Source organism: Semicossyphus pulcher, unplaced genomic scaffold (assembly GCF_022749685.1).
Source record: "Semicossyphus pulcher isolate SPU_LCO1_2020_fin unplaced genomic scaffold, fSemPul1.0.p SCAF_3, whole genome shotgun sequence".
NCBI lineage: Eukaryota > Metazoa > Chordata > Actinopteri > Labriformes > Labridae > Semicossyphus > Semicossyphus pulcher.
This window is the reverse complement of record NW_027211704.1, coordinates 29296364-29314420: the sequence shown is the minus strand read 5'-3', so window position 1 is coordinate 29314420 and position 18057 is coordinate 29296364. Positions and strand designations below refer to the sequence as shown.

Below are 18057 nucleotides of genomic sequence, written 5' to 3'. Positions count from 1 at the left end.
ACGACAGCTCCCTAAAAGTGAAGCCAAAACATCTCTATCGCCCCCTGCTGACTAGCTGCAGTATCGGTCATGGCCTGCCTCCTCCATGTTACAGTAACAAATGGGACACGAATCAAACTATATAATCAAAATACGCGGCAAATACATTTTTCTCAAACATGGTTTCTGTCATAATAGTTAGTTCTTGTGATGCTGATTTATGTCCAAGAAACTTATTATTAATCACATCATTGATGCCATAAAACGTCATGATTGACAGCTCTGTTGAAAAACACGGCTCCTGCAGCTGATCTGTTCTGGATTAGCAGATTGGAGGAGGAACAGTTCCAATCAAACTAAAACAATCAGTACAGTCATTGAACTTTTCATATTCATGAATAATATAATATTTAGACCAACACAACAAGCTGCTCTGCTGCAGACTGAGTCAACCTGGGGGATCTTCGATGTTTTTTTGGTAAGTTAAATGTGTGTTTTGGTTAGCTGAAGGGGCGGGGCACCAATACTGCAGTTCCACTAGCCGATCTCTACTGTGCAGACTCATGGCTCCAAATGTGTGCGACATGGGTATTTTGGCTTCATTTTTGTACAATGAGAGTAGGTTGAGACGCGTCATCCGTCTTTACAGTCATTGCTCTTGAGTCAGTGTCATTGGGGTTTGAATATTAGAACTCCACGGGGAGTTAAAAGGAAGTAAGCTTACCAGTCATCTTTAGATCACTCCTCATATCTGATTGAGGATAGCAGCTTGAAGCTATATTAGCAGCTACTAGCATAAACATATCTAGATGTTAAACAGAACTTCTGGAGGTTACCTTGTGTGTCAGCAAGTTTTAACAAAAAGAAGATTGTGTGGAATAACAAAGACTACAACTACACATCAATTTTAATCCTCCTTAAAATATAAGCAATGCTAACTCTTAGAATGCAAAAACATAGAGAAAAGCCTTTGAGTCCTTTTCCCCATTTTTAATAGTTGAACAATGTCATTTTTAGGTCTGGTTTTTTCACCATCAGTATGGACATAAAGTAGGATTGTTTTTGTGTTTTTATTTAATTTTTTATGAAAATATTTAATGAATACTGAATTAAACTATCCACCCATCCATTATCTATACAGTACATTATCTGCACTGTTTATTCTGTACAAGATTGCGTGAGGTTGGAGCCGAGCCGTAACTGGGCGAGAGGTGGGGCACCTCCTTGACAGGTTGCCTATCGCTTTGAATTAAAAAATAATTGTTAAAGTGGTAATCATGAAGATCTCAGTTTCGTTCTCTTTGGCGGCACCTATGGCAATAAACGGTAATTGCAGGAGCACACTTCCCAGATATCCAGGCGGTGTTGCATATGTGACGTCCACGGTTGGCTCCGGTTGTAACTCTTGATTTTTGTTCGTTTGCCTTCATGTGAACGTCGAAATTATTTTTCTTTGGATTTTAACTTATCTTTGAAGTTGTATCTGTAGTCATCGATATTTTCTTTGTTTGCTCCAGCCATAGTAAATTACTGTTTACTCGCAAACAGCCGCTTTATGTTGCGTTAGTTACACCTACCCTCTCATTTATCATTTATTCATTATTTTTTGATTCAACAAAAAAATAGGTTTCTCTTCAGTTTTACCAACTTGGTTGTAAAATCTTTGCTCACAGAAATGTATCCACCCAGACAATAAACAAATGTTTGTTGTTGAATCTCAACAAAAGAAGAAAAATCAAGTCTTGCTGTCAGCTGTAGCACTGAGTTAACTTTGTGAGTCCAGCGTTGAGAATGTGCCTCAGTCCAGTGGAGCAGAAGTGGAATTCCACGTCTGCAATTATTGAACAACGGGGTGCAACACAAGTATTTGAGCTGGAAAGGAGGAAACGAGAGGGGGCAGTGGGCGGAAAAGTCAAGCAAGAGTGAAAAGTAAGGACACAAAGTAATAAAAAACAGACTCGTTCCAATCAAATTTTATGTCTCTGTTTACTTTATTCTAAAAGAAACAGACAGGGGTATACTGTAAATGAGATGATACACAACATCAAGGAGGTAAATATTAGAGAAAGGAATGGCATGGTAAATAAATGCAGGCATCAGAAGGGCTTTTGAACACTCAGCAAACTGGTGTTCCTTAGTACAGGAGACAGCACACAGTACAGTACATCCTTTAGAGTCAATAAGACGACGACTCTGTCATTCACACAAAATCATATTGGCACTGAACAGAACAAAACAAATCTACTGGGTATATCCTCAATCCAGGCTACGTAGAAGCGGGCACACAGCTTCTTACAAACAGTGGCATAAGGCACTATGCTGACGATCTATCGTATGTATGTCTTTGTTGTTTCGTAAGTGGTACTGTAGACTAGCTTCACATTCATTTTCAGAATTCCAACAATAGAGGAAGGCATACAGAGCTGCTGGCAGAGGAACTATGGACAAACATCCCTCAGATGGGATGGGAGACTATAAAGAAGTCAAAACAAACATGTGCACAAACATGTGTTATAAGGCACTGTAGTAAAACATTATATGTAGTAAAAAAAAAAATAAAGTAGGTGGTATATACACCCGGGCATTTAAACATGTTATAGAAAACATACCCTGAATGAATGTCTCTCCCAGAGTCAACAAAACAGACAAAACAGGATGTCATCTCTTTCAGTACCCATAAAACAACTATTTCATAAAACATCCCCAAACTATTAATTTGAACTTGCAAAAGACTCTAATTCATGTTGACAGGTTGCTGTTCACAAATTCTTTCTTTAATGGTGTCTGTTTGTCTGTTTTGAATTCCTCGGTGAGAGGGTTTTGCCTGTTGACAGAATCTAAACCATGGTAAGGCCAGAAGACTCTCCCAAACTACAAGTACTGCTCCCTTTTCTCTGGTGGGGTACTTTTAACATTTGGTCTGCAATTCAAAAGGGAAAAAAAGACACGTTTCAGTCAAAGTACAGTCACAGCAAACAAAATAAACCCAAATGACACAATAACAAAGAAAAACAAAAGAAAACCCAGAGGTCATAGGATATAAGTGAACTCATAAATCAGCGCAACATAACCACTAAGGGTTTCAAAACATTGTTAACTTTTCGGCCAATAATGGGACAGAGGGGGGGTTGTTGGTGGTGTAGCAGAGGGTTGACAGGCTGAAATTGAGGAGGCCATCTCATTTATTAAACAAAAGGTCAAATCACATATTTTTATAGAGTCCATATTTACAGAAAAGGCTCAGAAGATAGGGAGAATAAGGGGTCAAGATAATGCATCTTGGTCCCCAGTAAAACTGATAAGGTGCAGCTGTAGTACTAAGGAAAGGGGAATATTCTACTACCAGAAGTCCAAATTTAGGGTCTAAGAAGTAACAGGAAAAAAAAGGGGGAAGACAGTGGTTGGACAGTCGGACAGTCCTCGATAAAAAGGCGGGGGCTGATCAGTCAGGGAAACTAGTTTCACTCAACAACTCTGCCCTGAATTAGAGGAGAGAAGAAGACAGTCAGAGAAGAACAGGATTAGAGGACACGAGGGGAAATAAGAGACACATCAAGACCTCTCAGATTCTCACAACAGATATGAAGTTTTAGAAAGAAAACAAAGGATGTTTGATGATTATGAGATGTTAGCTAAATGGGTGGAAAGTCAATGAGAAGGAGGATGGGCGATGCTGCTACATGTTAGCCAACGCTTAATCTAGACTTCAAAGGTCACATGCTTTGATTTTGTAGAAGTTATGGTGGGCTGGTTGACAAAGATGAAATGAAACACATTACGTCTGAATTCTCTGGCTGCACTTCAGTAAACTGAGAGTTTCTCAGATATTTTTAAGATATAGTTTGAACTTTTGGGTTACGCTTTTGGGTTACGCTTTAGACAAACCCAGGCAAGCTGTGTATGCTATGCTAAGCCAACTGTCACAATGGGACACATTTGAGAAAAGCAAAGATGTTTTCATTAAAGTCCCAGAGAAACAGCGATAAAGTTTAATTCCCCAAAAGTTTGAAAAGTCATTTTCTTTGGACATAGCTGCACACGTCATTCTGTCCGTCTTGTTATTGAGCAGTCTCTATTCAAAGCACAGCTGCTGCTGACAGACCAGTGTCGCCTAACACCCTCTTTCATTTAAAGGGCACAAGGAATTTCCTCTAGACCCACAATCTGAGAATAACGGAGAACTCCACAAACAAGGGTCTACCAAGAAGAGAGGCCGTATGACTGGGAAATGGGGGGACTGCGGGTGATTCTGAGAAACCTTAATGGCTTTATTATCTTGAAATGTAGCTTGTTTATAAAACACACAAATAAGGGGAAATGATGTGGGAGCATCAAGAGCCAGTTCAACCTGTCGTTAAGCTTTACAGGCTCTAATGTTGGGCAGGTTTTATCCATTGTAATTCATGTAGTAGTCAGTAAAACACAGGTAGTTATTTCTACTGCATATACAACTTAGCTTTAAGCATCATGTTAGCTTATGGTCCTTTTGTAAAGTACTGTTTAATACTGCACTAGCTTCTGATAGCTTATGATGATTATACTTATGTGAGAAGTATATGAAATAGCTTCAGTCGTAATCATTCATTTGGTTATACAACAGATTATGAAATGAAAGGGGGAACCTGGAATGATGATGTTAGTAAATGGAGTATGTTGACATGTGTTGTTGAGAACCTTCACTTTTTCTAAGTGTAAAATAAATGGTGAAATGATTATCAACAGTGTTCATACCCAGTTCAGACTAAGCAGTCTTTTACCAGCAGTTGACCTTTACTCCTGCAGCTAAGATTGTGTACCTTTTGTGCAGCTCACATCGAGTGATACCTGTGTGAAAACGGACTATATAAGAGCTAGCTTATTTAAAGTAAGGATATTTCTGACACTGAACACACCTGATTCTTTACTGTCATTTATTTGGTTGGTTTAGTCAACAACTCCTTCAACCCATGTGACCACATAGGTTTATTTTTACTACCCTGTACTGCAACCCACAGGAGAGTTTCCGTATAGCGCCCCAACTGATGGTAGCAACATATCCTCGTACTTATTAATGATGTGAAACAGTTACAGTTTTGTTAGGGTTAGGCACCAAATCTACCTGGTCAGGTTGAGGAAAAAACAATGTGGTCCGGGTTACATTTAGACATGGCGTTATCTATATGAGGATATATCTATACGTGACGTTTTGCACGTAACTGAAAAGAAGTCTACGTTGACTGTTTGATTTACACAGGACTAAAAACTCTGTTCCCCCACTGTGAAAGTCTTTTGTTCGTTTGACTGACCCGTCAGGCTTGCCCACTACCCCATATGGATTTTCTCAGTCTTTATAATACAGTACATCACGATTGTGCCTTGGCTCCCATTACTTTGGCTGCTGTAGATCAAAATATGGGTCATAATAGGTTGTTGAACAATCAAGTAGTACTTTTGTAAGGACAGTCTCATTTGGTCACGCATAAGCTGTATCCATTAAAGAGGGGGTATTATGCCATTTCACATTTTAAGACATATATATAATGCTACAATGCTGGATGGCCATACTAAAGTTCCAAATCTGTAGGTAAAAGTATGTTGCAGTAATCCCCAGGCTTCTCAGCTCAGTCTGTAGGCTGCTGTGAACGCTGCACTTTGTGACAAGTTATGCTAATGTCCCTTAATAATGCTAATTATGCACCAGAGTAAAACTTGCTATAAAAGCTCCATTGCCTTGTGCTGCTCTTAATTTCACTTAATAATGCTAATTTCACTTTGTAACATCTTAAAATGCATCTGACTTCAGAGAGCTGGCCAATCATAAGAAAATGGGCTTGTAGGGGTGTGGTTTCTTATTGTATTGGCCGAATCCAGTGTTCTTTAGACTCAATATACTTACCACAATCTTTTTCTGAAATTCAGAGTAAATTTATTTGAACTTTAGCTAAATTATACATTTTTTAATTGGCTCAAAATCCTTGTCATGAAACACAATAACGCAGCAAAATATGTCTAGCTCAGTTTTAGCTTCAATTTCGATCCTGCAAACTGGATACCTGCACCAGAGTAAAACTTGCTGTAAAAGCTCCACTGCCTTGTGCCTCTCTTGTGATCAGGTGAAACCAGTGTCCTCAGCAATCACAGTCGTTTTCCTGGGTGAGATAGTACAAGCCCAGTCTCTTTCTCCCACGACAGCAGGGGAGCTACATTGTAACTTTTCTAAGTTTTTGAACAGAGGTATGGGGCTTCCGCTTTACACAACATAACTGCACCAGAGGAGTGTCAATACACAGAGCAATATGGAGGCAAACCACAGATGTAGCTCCAACCAGGAAGCAGAGGACAAGCTAACGAAAGTTCAGTGGTACAATACCAGTGTGTCTACCTCCATGTCCATTCTCTCTCTGTGTCTTTTGTCATACAACTTATACTTTAATTCACTTTAAATGTAGTTTTGTTGTACCAAGAGACAAATGTTCTGATCAGTTTTCTTTCATCCCAAAAGGATCATTTAGATAAGTAGATGTGATTTTGGAGTCAGGTTTAGCAGCTGCACTTATCTAAAATAGATTATTTAATGACATGAAGGCAAATTAGCTTTATAATGATAACAAAACAAGCTTATCATGAAGTAAATAAGCTGAATGATGGATTTGAAATGTAAAGGTTGTCTGTGTGCAAAGTTTGTAGATTTTAGCACAAAAATGCATCCCAGTATTGGGTGATGTGTGTGCTTGTTTTAATGTGTACTGTGTTTGCTCATGCCAGAGTGTGAGTAGCTAAATGATTGCATGATTCTTTTGTAAAAGGTATGATTTGAGAAAATAAAGAGGGAGTGGTGCCAAGCGTGTCCAATGCTCTCTGTTTGGGAGACTGTTGGAAGGAGTGGGGTTTAGACGTACTCCCTGGCTGTGGAAGGCTGTGATTGGCGGTAATATTGCTGCCCTCTCATGTCGTCTTTAGAGCAAGAGCAGCACAGCAAGGAGCCACCGAGAACCGTCAGGCTGGCAGCTGCCCAGCCTACAAACAGGGCCGAGCCGAACTCATACCTGTGCAAGAAGTAAGAAGGAAAAACACAGGGAAATGTCAGAGGTTTTACAGTTTTTACTTCCTTTGCTTAATTTCTACTTATGTGAAATATGAATTATTCCTGGTATTCTGTCCATATAGCTATCCACATATCATTTTCACAGTTTATTTTGGCCGAGAACCCAGTACAGCTCGCAGAAAAAATAGATCCTCCTATTCTCCATATTTTGAGTGCTGATGAGCACTCTAACCTGTTAAGTTGCACACTGAAATAAACATCACAAAGTTCTGCGACTGACACGCACTGCTCAAGCGTGCTGTCTGAAAACATCCACAAAGGGGACATCTCTGATCTCATAATTAGCCTGACTCACAAGAGACAGTAGCTGTATCAAAGTATATGATAGGGACTATCATGACATCTTTTTCCTATCGCTTCTGTATTTCAGAAGGCCAACGTCTGAAGGAAGGCAGAGGTATTAACACTGGTATGTGTAAAAATTACTTTCTTAGGGTTGGAAATAGGTATTCAGGGCTGCACATAAAAAATGTATTTAAAGCGAATTCGCGATTTTAAGTACCAGTAAAACAACGTCTGCTGTTTTAGAATGGTTAAAGTTAGAGCTAAGTCAAAGCTAGCCTTGTTTATTGGCCATAATCAGGAAATGTTAACAGCTAGAGCTAGCATTGGCAGCCATCATCTAGGCACTGTTAACAGCTAAAGCTAGCTATCTTTGAACCACTAGCAACTGTTAGCAGCTAAAATCATTCACGTTAATCAGGCTTGTCAACTGTTAGCACCTGAAGTTAGCCATTTTTCTTAACCTTACTAAACAACCGTCAGCTAAGCTCACAGTTTTTTCAGTTTTTGTTAGTGGTCAAAGCTATGATGTTTAGCCGCCATAATAAGTTATGTTAGCAGCATAAGCTCCCATTTTATTATTCACAACAACAAAGTGTTGGTAGTTAAGGCCAGGCATGTTTATTAGGCTGTAGCATTGTTGCTACTAAACAGATTCCCATTCTCATGTTACACTTGTCTCAGCATAAATTCTGCAGCACTGAACATCGATCACTGTTGAGTACAAGCTTCACACCTGCTCTAGAGCATTAATAATGACGGCAGGCAATTACTGTATGTCAGTATCAATATAAGGACAAGAGATGAGAATTTTATCAAATGTAACAAGACTGCTTCAGATTCAGCTTCAGACCAGTCTCAGAATTTGCATCATTGCAATGCCATTATGTAAACACTAAACAGATAAGCGTTACTCTGGAGACAGATGTCTTCCCTCTCTGCCAGTTTCTCTTCTCCACTCTTGCACATCCTCTCCTCAACATCAATTCATCACACAGTTGCACAACACATATTAGGCTTTTTATATGCAAAATGACTCAAATGAGGTGGAACTTTTAAATCTGTTATTTATCTAATGTGCTTCATACTTATTCAGATACAGTTTAACACAATTTAAATAAGGGAGTTTTATGCCTCGGCTTAATAATGACATTTGCCAATATTGCCTTTTAACTATACTTTATCACTCCTTCTCAAACATGTACCGTTTACTTTGTGCTGAATTCTGCAATTTAAATTGTAAGTTTACTGTTCATATTTAGTTATGTATATACTTTTATTATATTTACATGTTCAAAATGAATATCAATCAATGAATCAAACCATCACGTTCACATCACAAGAATATAAATCGCTCATACATACATACATAGCCTACATGGTGGATGAAATGTGTCCCATTTACCATCAGTTATTGACTCCCATGCTTTAAACGCCAAATTATAGAAACTTCCCTTTCTACTGTTGATCTCTAATCTTGATAATAATGTTTCTAAGAGCAGCTGCGGGGCAACAATATTTTGTTCTCAAATTACTATAAGGAATGTTACATGGTTGCAGATACATACCTGGCGTTAAGCGGTGTATTTGGGTTGAAGAACTGATAGGACACCTGAGTGGCATACCAGGACACAGACACCAGTGTACAAAGACCTGCGGAGGGAGAAAGATTAGTAATAGTGTATTAGTTCTTTGTATCAATTAAGCCTGAAAGCATTCACTGTAGTTAAACCAACGCATAGATGAATTGGGAAATCCTCGTTCACTTCATTTTCTCCTCTGGGCTTGTGGTTTATATCTGAGGTCAGTTGCTAATGGCTCTGAAATGACCACTTCCTGTTTACAGCAGGGACTCTAATTACTGAGAAGACCCCCGGTGAGAGATTCAGGCTAGAAAAATGCTAAGCCATTCTTGCTCAATGCACTGGTTGTGAGAGATACTGCGGTATGACTTTGGTTGCAAACTAACGGAACAGAACAGAAAATACATTTTTCCCACCTGCGAGCAGAAAGAGAGTTCCTCCAGTGACAGCAATGCGGGTTTTGGTGGCTGGGTTGTTATCTCCCACTTTAGTGCACTTCATGCCCACCACGCTAACGATGATCCCGATAAAGCCCAGCAGTACTGACACTACCATAAGGGCCCGACATGTCTGGATGTGGACTAGATAAAGAAAAGGAAAGGAGGAGACAGGGATCGCAGAGGGGAGCACAGATAGTGGATGAGGGTGATACAATAGAAGATAAGAAAGAAAGGGAGAAAAAATAAAGAAAGAAGACAATGAGAAAACAAATAATATATTACTTAGAATAAAAGTCATATTTCTGGATATAAAGGGACCATTTTAAGAAGAGAAAAATGCTTAACACCATGGAGGATTGATGGGAGACCACATGCATTTCTGGCTGAAGCCTCATTAGGGCGAGTCCACCACTGTCCTACTTTCCAGCCGGGTGTTTTTCAGCCTTTTTAATTTCTAGAGGTGACTTTCTTGGCCAAACTCTTTGACCTTAAATCACCCTCTAAATCTTCATCATATCATTCCACTGTGGTTTTGCCTTTTCAAAAAATCTAATGTGCTGCCCACACAGGCCTCAGCACACACATAACTTAGTGGGAGGAACATATTTACACATTTTTACACACACACACACACACACACATGTGCAAATGCACAATATCAGCACACACGCAATAACTGTAGGTGGAAGAGACAGATGAAACACAGAACTCTCTCACACAGAGCAGCTGTAGGAGGGTCTGCTTTACATGTTTCACACAGTGGGATTAGTGTGGCTTTGTCACAAAGCAAGATTGTTTTCACGGGGCTGTCGCCACAGCGATCAGACATTACTGCCTCAAACACTGCCGCTCACAATGATGTTGATGCTAAAGCAAAGCTAAGCACTAAATGATACTGTCAAAATATTGATGGAGAGCGTCTTCCTTACAACAAGCAAGGGGATTGTTGAAATCCCAGCAGCGGCAGTAAACATGCAAAGTCCAATATTCTGTTTCTGATATGTAACAAAGCTGAATTAAAGTAAATATAACAAAGCTTTTCATGCAGGTTTAACAGAGAGTCACAGGCATTAGCTTCAAATAACAATGACTGGAAGTGTGAGCTTGTGTTTGAACATCAGGAGAGAGAGGAAAGTTAAATCACAGCCACAGACATACAATCATTGAAAGGACTTAAGAAAATACAATTAATATAGTTGAATACTTTAATAAAAAATCTTATTCCAAGGTTTGCATTGTATTCTTTCAGAGCATCAAAAGCGTTTGATCTTATTCAAAGCTTCGTAAAAAAGCTAATAAGTGGATTCTTTTGTCAAACTTTTGTTTCCAAGAGTAACACTCAAACAATGAACTTTCATTCTTGTGACCATCAAAGCTTTCAAGTCCCCACAACTAATTAACTTTTCTGTTTGTTTTTTGGTGGAATCCTGGTTTTCAAAGGTCATGGTTTTCAAAAAAAGAAGAGAAAGGTGTTTGACAATATAGTTTTAACTAAGCTGTAATCACATCTCATGGTATTCCAAGCCATGGCAAAAAGGAACCATGTGAAACCTTGAGAAACATTTTTGGTCAAAAAGTTGTTTTTATGGCCAACAATAATATTTTTCACTTAACTTAAATTGAATCAAGTAGAATAGACTTGAGTGTGGCTCAGTGGCAGAGTCAGTCGTCTCTCAATCAGAAGGTTGGTGGTTCGATTCCTGACTGCTACAGCTCACATGTCACCTTGAAACCCAAATTGCTCCCAAAGGCATAGCCATCAGGTATGATGAGCACGAATGAGCATAGATCTGATTGGAGAAACGTAGGCCTTTGCCATCGGTGTGTGAATGAGTGTGTGAATGTGTGAATGAGTATGTGAATGGGTGAAGGTGACATGTAGTGTAAAAGCAGCTTTGATTGGTCGCAAGACTAGAAAAGCGTTATATAAGTACAGTACATTTACCATTCCATTTACCAAACCACCTTGATGTTGCTCAAAGAACATCCTACTCTTCCAGGTAGAACCACTATGACCATAACTACTGTTAGGAGATAACACTTGATAAATCTAATCCACCCAACAATGAGATCTCACTGTCAGACTAACTAATAAATACAATCCTCAGCCCTTAAGAATTACCAACATCTACTTAACTAACTGACCAATATGCCTGAACATGTTCAAACCACAGACACTTATTATTCTGTAGTTACGCTGTTGTTTAAGAAAGTGAAAAGGAAGAAGAAGACATACTTGATTAATACCTGAGGGGGACATTTTTTCACTGTTAGTACAAACGTGCCACACACACATAAGTCCGAAATGCACACATGCACAAACAGGGACCAATGAACATGCACTAATGAGAAGTCAGAGTGAGGGGCTGCACATGGACATGCACCCCGAGCAGTTGGGGGATTTGGTGCCTTGCTCTAGGACACCTCGACAGTGCCCAGGAAAGGAACTTGCACCTCTCCAGCTACCAGCCCCAATTCCATGCTTGGTCCGACCGGGACTTAAACCGGCCACCCTCCATGAACATTGTGTTTGCTTGACTTTTTTTAAAGCTTCCTCAGCACTATGTCACTATGATGACACAAAGAAGTTTAAAACATCATTTATTTTAATCCTGAATAACCCTTAATATGAAACGTAATGGAAAAAGGCACGATTAGAATAAACTAGAAGCATGACACTGGTTTTCCTGAGCTTTCAACCACATCTCTCTCGTTAGCGAGAAAATGAACACTTCAAATTCACTTCTTCCAAGGTCAGCGTTAACTAAACTTCACCTTCAGCTAGACTACTTTGACAAAACATTTAAGGTCCACTCACTGATAAGTTTTCAGTCCAATTACTGTTTGCAAGATCAACAATAAAATTAGAATAGAGCAGAGAAGAAGAAAATACAAAGTACTCATCTGTGCTTTCACTCTCTGTGGGCTTATCTGTTGTGCTTTGTGTTAGAAAAATAGGAAATCACTTCAAGGGGAGCTGTTGAGCAACAGCCTGAGCAGGAACCTAAAGTCATCATTTGTCATTGTGACAGAAATACACACACCATCAGTCATGGTGTGGCAGTGAAGTAGCGTTTCAGAAGCTGATCTGAAGGGACTTATGATGGAGGAAAGAGGATAAAACATCTTTGAAGTCTGATTTATGGCTCCAGAGCTCCTTTTGATGGAGTATCTGAACAGAGAGAGGTTTGATTTGCCTTTCTTTCATCCACTTGGGGCATTCCTCTTTTTCTGAGGATGTGCGGGGGTTCAGGCTGATGCAAAGTGACACCACTCTGACCAGTTTCAATCAGTGACAAACCAGTATGGGAGTTCAGGGGCCTTTGGGGTGAAGGAGAGGCTAAGAGGAGGGATGGGAGGGAGGTGTGGGAGGGCTGGCTCACCCACTAGGCTCTCTCTTTCCAGTGCCAAGGTTGGTGGTGCCAGCCACAAGCTTTCAATGAGTGTGTGTGCTTGCTGGTGTGTGTGTGTAGGCACTGTAAGGTCCCATTGTGAGGTCACTTGTGACTCTGTTGTACGTAAGTTGTGTTTGCCCACTCACTACCGAACCATAGACCTCAACTCACATTGATCATTTGCAGCCCTTTTTCTTCCACTTTCTCTTCAAACTAAAAGCACAAACACGCTAACATGATGTTCCTGATTGTATTACCTCACTTAAATTGGTGGAAATTGAATTTTCCTGAACCAATTATCCTAACTGGTCAAGGCCAACCTCTCAAAGCTAAATACTTTCAGTTAGACCAGAATAGATAATCACAACTAATGCAACCGTTTGAATAGCAAGAAATTAACTTTACCCAATTCAGTGTAAAGTTTCAGGGAAACATAAAGATAGTGATATTCTTTATTTTTCATATTGTCAACTAATCCGATTAAAAGACAAAAACCAGCAATGACTTGATCCTAATAACAAGCATTGTGTGATGTGTCTTATTCATCTGTGCCATAGAGCTACATTGTTCTCCAACAACTATTAAAAACACATCAATGAGAAAGGCTGTTGCACAGCATCACATACACTGCTAAGAGAGCCAAAATACCCATTGGTGCACCAAATGTGTAATCATGTACGCAACAAAATGGTCCCAGAGCTCAGCTGTTTTAGGAAATTGGTGGTTTTTGTCAGAATCAATGGGCTTGGGCTGCGTGCCACAGAAGGGGAAGTTAGGTTGCATTGTAAGGCAGACTAACACATTGGTGCTCTCAGTCTTTAATGGGATTTGCCGACCATAAGACACATATGATATCTAATAACACTGGCCTTATTCCTTAAAAGTGACAATTATTAGAAGCTGATGTGTGGCCCTGGACAGTTGTCCACTGTTTGAGCAGATTTTTATATCAGGTATTTTAAGTGTTTAATTAACGATGAGGAAAAGTGGCCTCATCTACTGAAGCAGTTTTACACTTTTACAAGCATGTTCATTACAGAACTGGAAACAAGAAACACATTATTCCTTTAACATTTAGTGGAACCAAGGTGTTGGCAGAGGCGATGTGTCTTCCCGCTCAGTTGTCTCTAGTCCTGAAGAGCTGTCCTTTCAGCACCACCATCGTCCTTCTTACGATAATAATAGCCAACCTTCTCAACCGTGAAGTATCCTAATCATCAGCTTCTTTTTGAGCAAAATGCTCAGTTAACCTGCAGCTTCCGCTACGGTTGCTTGGCCGCATCAGTAGACGCAGCACAGTCTAGTGAACAATTCTCCCCTCCATCACATGCTGCTCCTGCTGTGAATGTAGCCAGGGAGAAAAGTTCCTTCATAACTCGCATCAGTGTTATGGTTGGATCAAACCAACGCCCGAGGGGTGTTTAATCAAGATTCAGACGTGCGGTGCCTTCTCTGAACCCCAGACACATGATTGGATGCTGATCTGCTCCACTTCATAATCTGTCTGGGGAACCACCTGAATAAACCTGAGAATGCTCAGCCATGACTTTCCAGTTCAGCGTTCACTCAGAGGTACACAGAGTTAACTGCTTGGAAGGGTTTTCTTCAGTGTTCGTCCTCAGTCTGAATCTGCATTCACTGGGTGTGTTAATGGACAAATGGAACAATGTGCGCGTGTGGGGAAGACAGAGCGCATTCTGGGAATATCTCTGGTGTTTGGCTCAACACTGCCCTTTTCTTCTCCTAACAGCCTCTATTCATCTGCAAGGACAATACGCCGTTCTTATTGCTGCAACTAAGCAAAGGAGACGGGAGATCAGCTCGGGCGCCCGTCACACAGAACGCCAGAGAAAATGTTTTGATATAATGACACACAAGACACCGAAATGTTTGCAAAGTGCCTCATGTGTTGCTTTAAGGCAAGTGCGCCACATCAGGACTCGTAAGCACATCAGGGTCAAACCACTGAGAAAAACAGACAAACTTCAATTGTTTGGTGAAAATCACTTCTAACCGAGCCCCCTGTAGCCTTTCATTAGAACCTCTAATAGGGTGATTTAAGCAGACAGTAGATGGATGGATTCCTATAATCTGTGTGCCATTAATTATGAGTCACTGGATCCTACTTACAGATTAGAGATGACAGGAGGCTCATATTCTAAGCTAATTTATGTCTGAACCCCACATTCCTGACCCCTTCCCCCCCCTCACATATTACATTTCATGATGTTCTGGAGTTTTAATTGAACTTCATTAAAGATACAAGCAGCGACATTTTACGGGAGATTTACAGCCTCTGAATGTAATGCGTCCCAGATAACGAGCGCTTGTTTTCCTTCCGTTTCTTGCTGATGATTTATACATGTGGCCAGATGAATGGGCCAAGTGTAATAACTGCTGTGATTTATAAGAGAAATCTTTTCAGGATAGGTTGAGCAGGAGAACTGCAGGCAAAAGTTTAAATGGTTCTTTCTTTTGTCATCTTGGCCAATGAAAACACGTAAAGAACCGCCTGAACAAAAACAAGACTATTAACGACACATTAACTGGCAGCCGAGAAGGAAAGCAAAGTGAAAGTATAGAGGGTAATAAAGAGATTATTGCCTTGCTTACATGTTTTATTGTTTTTACCATCATCTGATAAATTATAAAGTTAATATCGCTTTGAAACATCAGTGCCCTTTTTTTGCATATTTTGTCAGTGTTCAAAAGAATTTCATTAGTTCATTAGTTAGGAAGGATAAGATCATAGTAACAGTCACTATAAGTCATTGTCATCCAAATTCAAACATGGTACTCACTGTCCAGCGAGAGCATGGAGTCAAAGATCTTGCACTGCACCTGTCCTGTACTCTGTGAGGCGCAGCTCATCCACAGCCCCTCGTACAGACCCACGGCCGTGATAATGGCATCCCCGGCGTATGATGACTGCTTCCATTGGGGCAAGGCGGTGGTGGAGATGATGCCGATCCAGCCGCCCAAAGCCAGGAAGTAACCCAACAACTGGAGACCTGAGTTGGCCATCCTTATCTAGCTCTGTCCCTATACTTCTGCCTGCCCTCACTCTGTCACTCTCTGTTTTAATAGCAACAGCTTTTGTTCGGGTGACTGGTGTGTCCCCCGTATTTGAAAAGTCTTTGCAGACACACCTGTGGCAATCCTGTCACTTTCTCGTCACTACCTGGTCCCTCTAATCACCTCCTTCTACCTCTCTGCTTTAACTCTCATCTGTAGAACTCCCCTCTTTCTCCTGCTCTCTATCTCTTTCTTCCCTTTGCTCTCCACGTCCTGGGCTTTTTCCTTGGCCGTCAGCTGGGACGATGAGTTGATGTCTCCCCTCTGTGCTGTCCTGTCTGATTCCTCGGTCTCTCAGGGGGGCTCAGTCAAAGTGGAAAAACAGACTTTCTGGTGTTCAGTGGTTCAGTTCATCAAGCATTGTCGCTGGGCTGCCTCACTCTCTGCATGGCTCCTTCCAATTCTTTCTATCTCTGCTGCTTGCTTACTTTCCCCCCACTATAATCTTTCCATCTGCTCCAGGCTCAAGTGGCTCAATGAGGGGTAGCAGGGAAAAAAAAGAAAAAAACATTTGAACACAAAAAGTCCTTAACAGGCTGACCATGGAGGGATGGAGTAAAGGGCTGGCCTTTGATTGGACTCCTCTGTGTTGTAGGAACGCCTACTAGGGAGGGGAGAGGGAAGGGCTGGACGGGAAAATAAGTACTGCTTCATACAGAGAGGAAAAGAAAGCTTAAGATGTAGCAACTTCATTATTGACAAAAAGTCAAGTGTTATTTGGAAAATTAAGGACTTTGAATCTTTCTTAATCATTCAATGAAACCGTTTAAACTTCAACATGGTGTTGGATGCATTGATCCTTTAAAAGTTTGCCACCCCTGCTGGAGTTGTGGAGGAGGTGGTGGTAAAGTGCAACAAACACACGTAAATCAGCATCTAAACAATGCCTGGCTGAAAAGGACATGTCACATCCAGACAGGCTCTCTGGAAATTATGGGCCGCCGAGAAAAGCCTCCCCCATCACCATAGCGACCCTGACAAATGAAGAGAGAGAAAGGGAGCGAGAGAGCGAGTAAGAGTTCACCCCACTGTACATCCTGTAAACGCAGACACACTCCAGCCTTTTGTGTGTGTATGGAGGGCACAGGAACCTGTTTTCCCACAGTTGCACATCCTATCAGCTCTGCTTCAACCCAACTCATTAAATTAGCTTCAATTCACTGACTTACTCAATAATTCTATTCTGCCAATTAGACTGTCGACGCACTTGCTCTCTGAGACACGGCCGTTTTCTCACATCTGCAAGAGACATGTCTCACCCCCACCCTGCACACACACACACACACACACACACACACACACACACACACACACAGTCCGTCTACAACACAACCATGTTCTTGCTTACACTCTCAGGGTTGTCTTCAACAGACTTTGGATTTTAAGAACATTACTCCCCTTAGAATAAATATAAGTAAACAAACAACATGTGGGAAAAGAGGGAATGTTGGTGGTCTAGTTGTCCTACTTCCATTTCACTCCACTCTTTGTTTTTTTTCTCACTTGATTCATTGTTTCTTTGCAATTTTCTTCCTTCCCTCACCTCCTCCACCAATTCAACCTTGAACTTGTTCTTCATCTACCGTAATAACAACTAAAGCATGTGAACATGCATGTGACCTCGCTTATCTGGCACCAAGCATGTCTTTGAAAACCCTTCATTACACACACATTTGCACACATATATGGATAGAAAGAGCCATACTTGGAGGTCTACCTATTTGTTGACCTCAAAACCATTAATGGGCTTCTTCTTACAAATTTGAATATTCAGGGTGTATGTATGTGTGACCATAACCGTTGTGTGTTAAGGTCTTCTGTGTCTAATGAGGGGCTTGACATATGGGGTGAGTTTTGGTCAGAGTACAGGGGTCAGCTGAGCCTGGGAGGCGAGAAGAGATGAAAGAGAGGCAAAACAAGTGCTCAGGTCCAGTGAGGTGGGTGGAGGGGTGGGGGCTTCTACAAGACTAGGAGGTCTTTCCAACTTTGAATCATAACAACACACTGCCGTTGGTGGGGTTATGCACTCAAAAATGTTTTGCGCAACATTGCCTTCCCCAGCAACTCTATTCTTGGTCCGGCATGCTATTGTCAAGATACTTGTCAGCGGCTTCAAACATCTATATTACCATTTAAATAATGAATCCTATTTTTATGGTATGCCAGCTTTATGAATAATTGTGGTTGAATTAAGGTAACTAATCTCCTTGACCTTCCTA

The 18057-nt window shown here is 40.8% G+C and overlaps 1 protein-coding gene across 2 annotated transcripts; it reads right to left on the bottom strand.

The window, feature by feature from the left end:
* Positions 1-1946: 1946 nt before the first annotated feature.
* cldn19 (claudin 19) lies at positions 1947-16320 on the bottom strand. Of its 2 annotated transcripts, none has more exons than XM_069678055.1 (5): positions 15565-16320; positions 9345-9509; positions 8914-8998; positions 6858-7004; positions 1947-3458 (listed from the first exon to the last, which is right to left on the bottom strand). In XM_069678055.1, the coding sequence occupies exons 1-5, from the start codon at positions 15785-15787 to the stop codon at positions 3422-3424; spliced, it is 657 nt and encodes a 218-aa protein (XP_069534156.1). In that variant the 5' UTR covers positions 15788-16320; the 3' UTR covers positions 1947-3421. The 2 variants fall into 2 exon arrangements, with proteins under 2 accessions (XP_069534156.1, XP_069534155.1); XM_069678054.1 differs by having other exon boundaries at positions 1947-2899.
* Positions 16321-18057: the final 1737 nt, after the last annotated feature.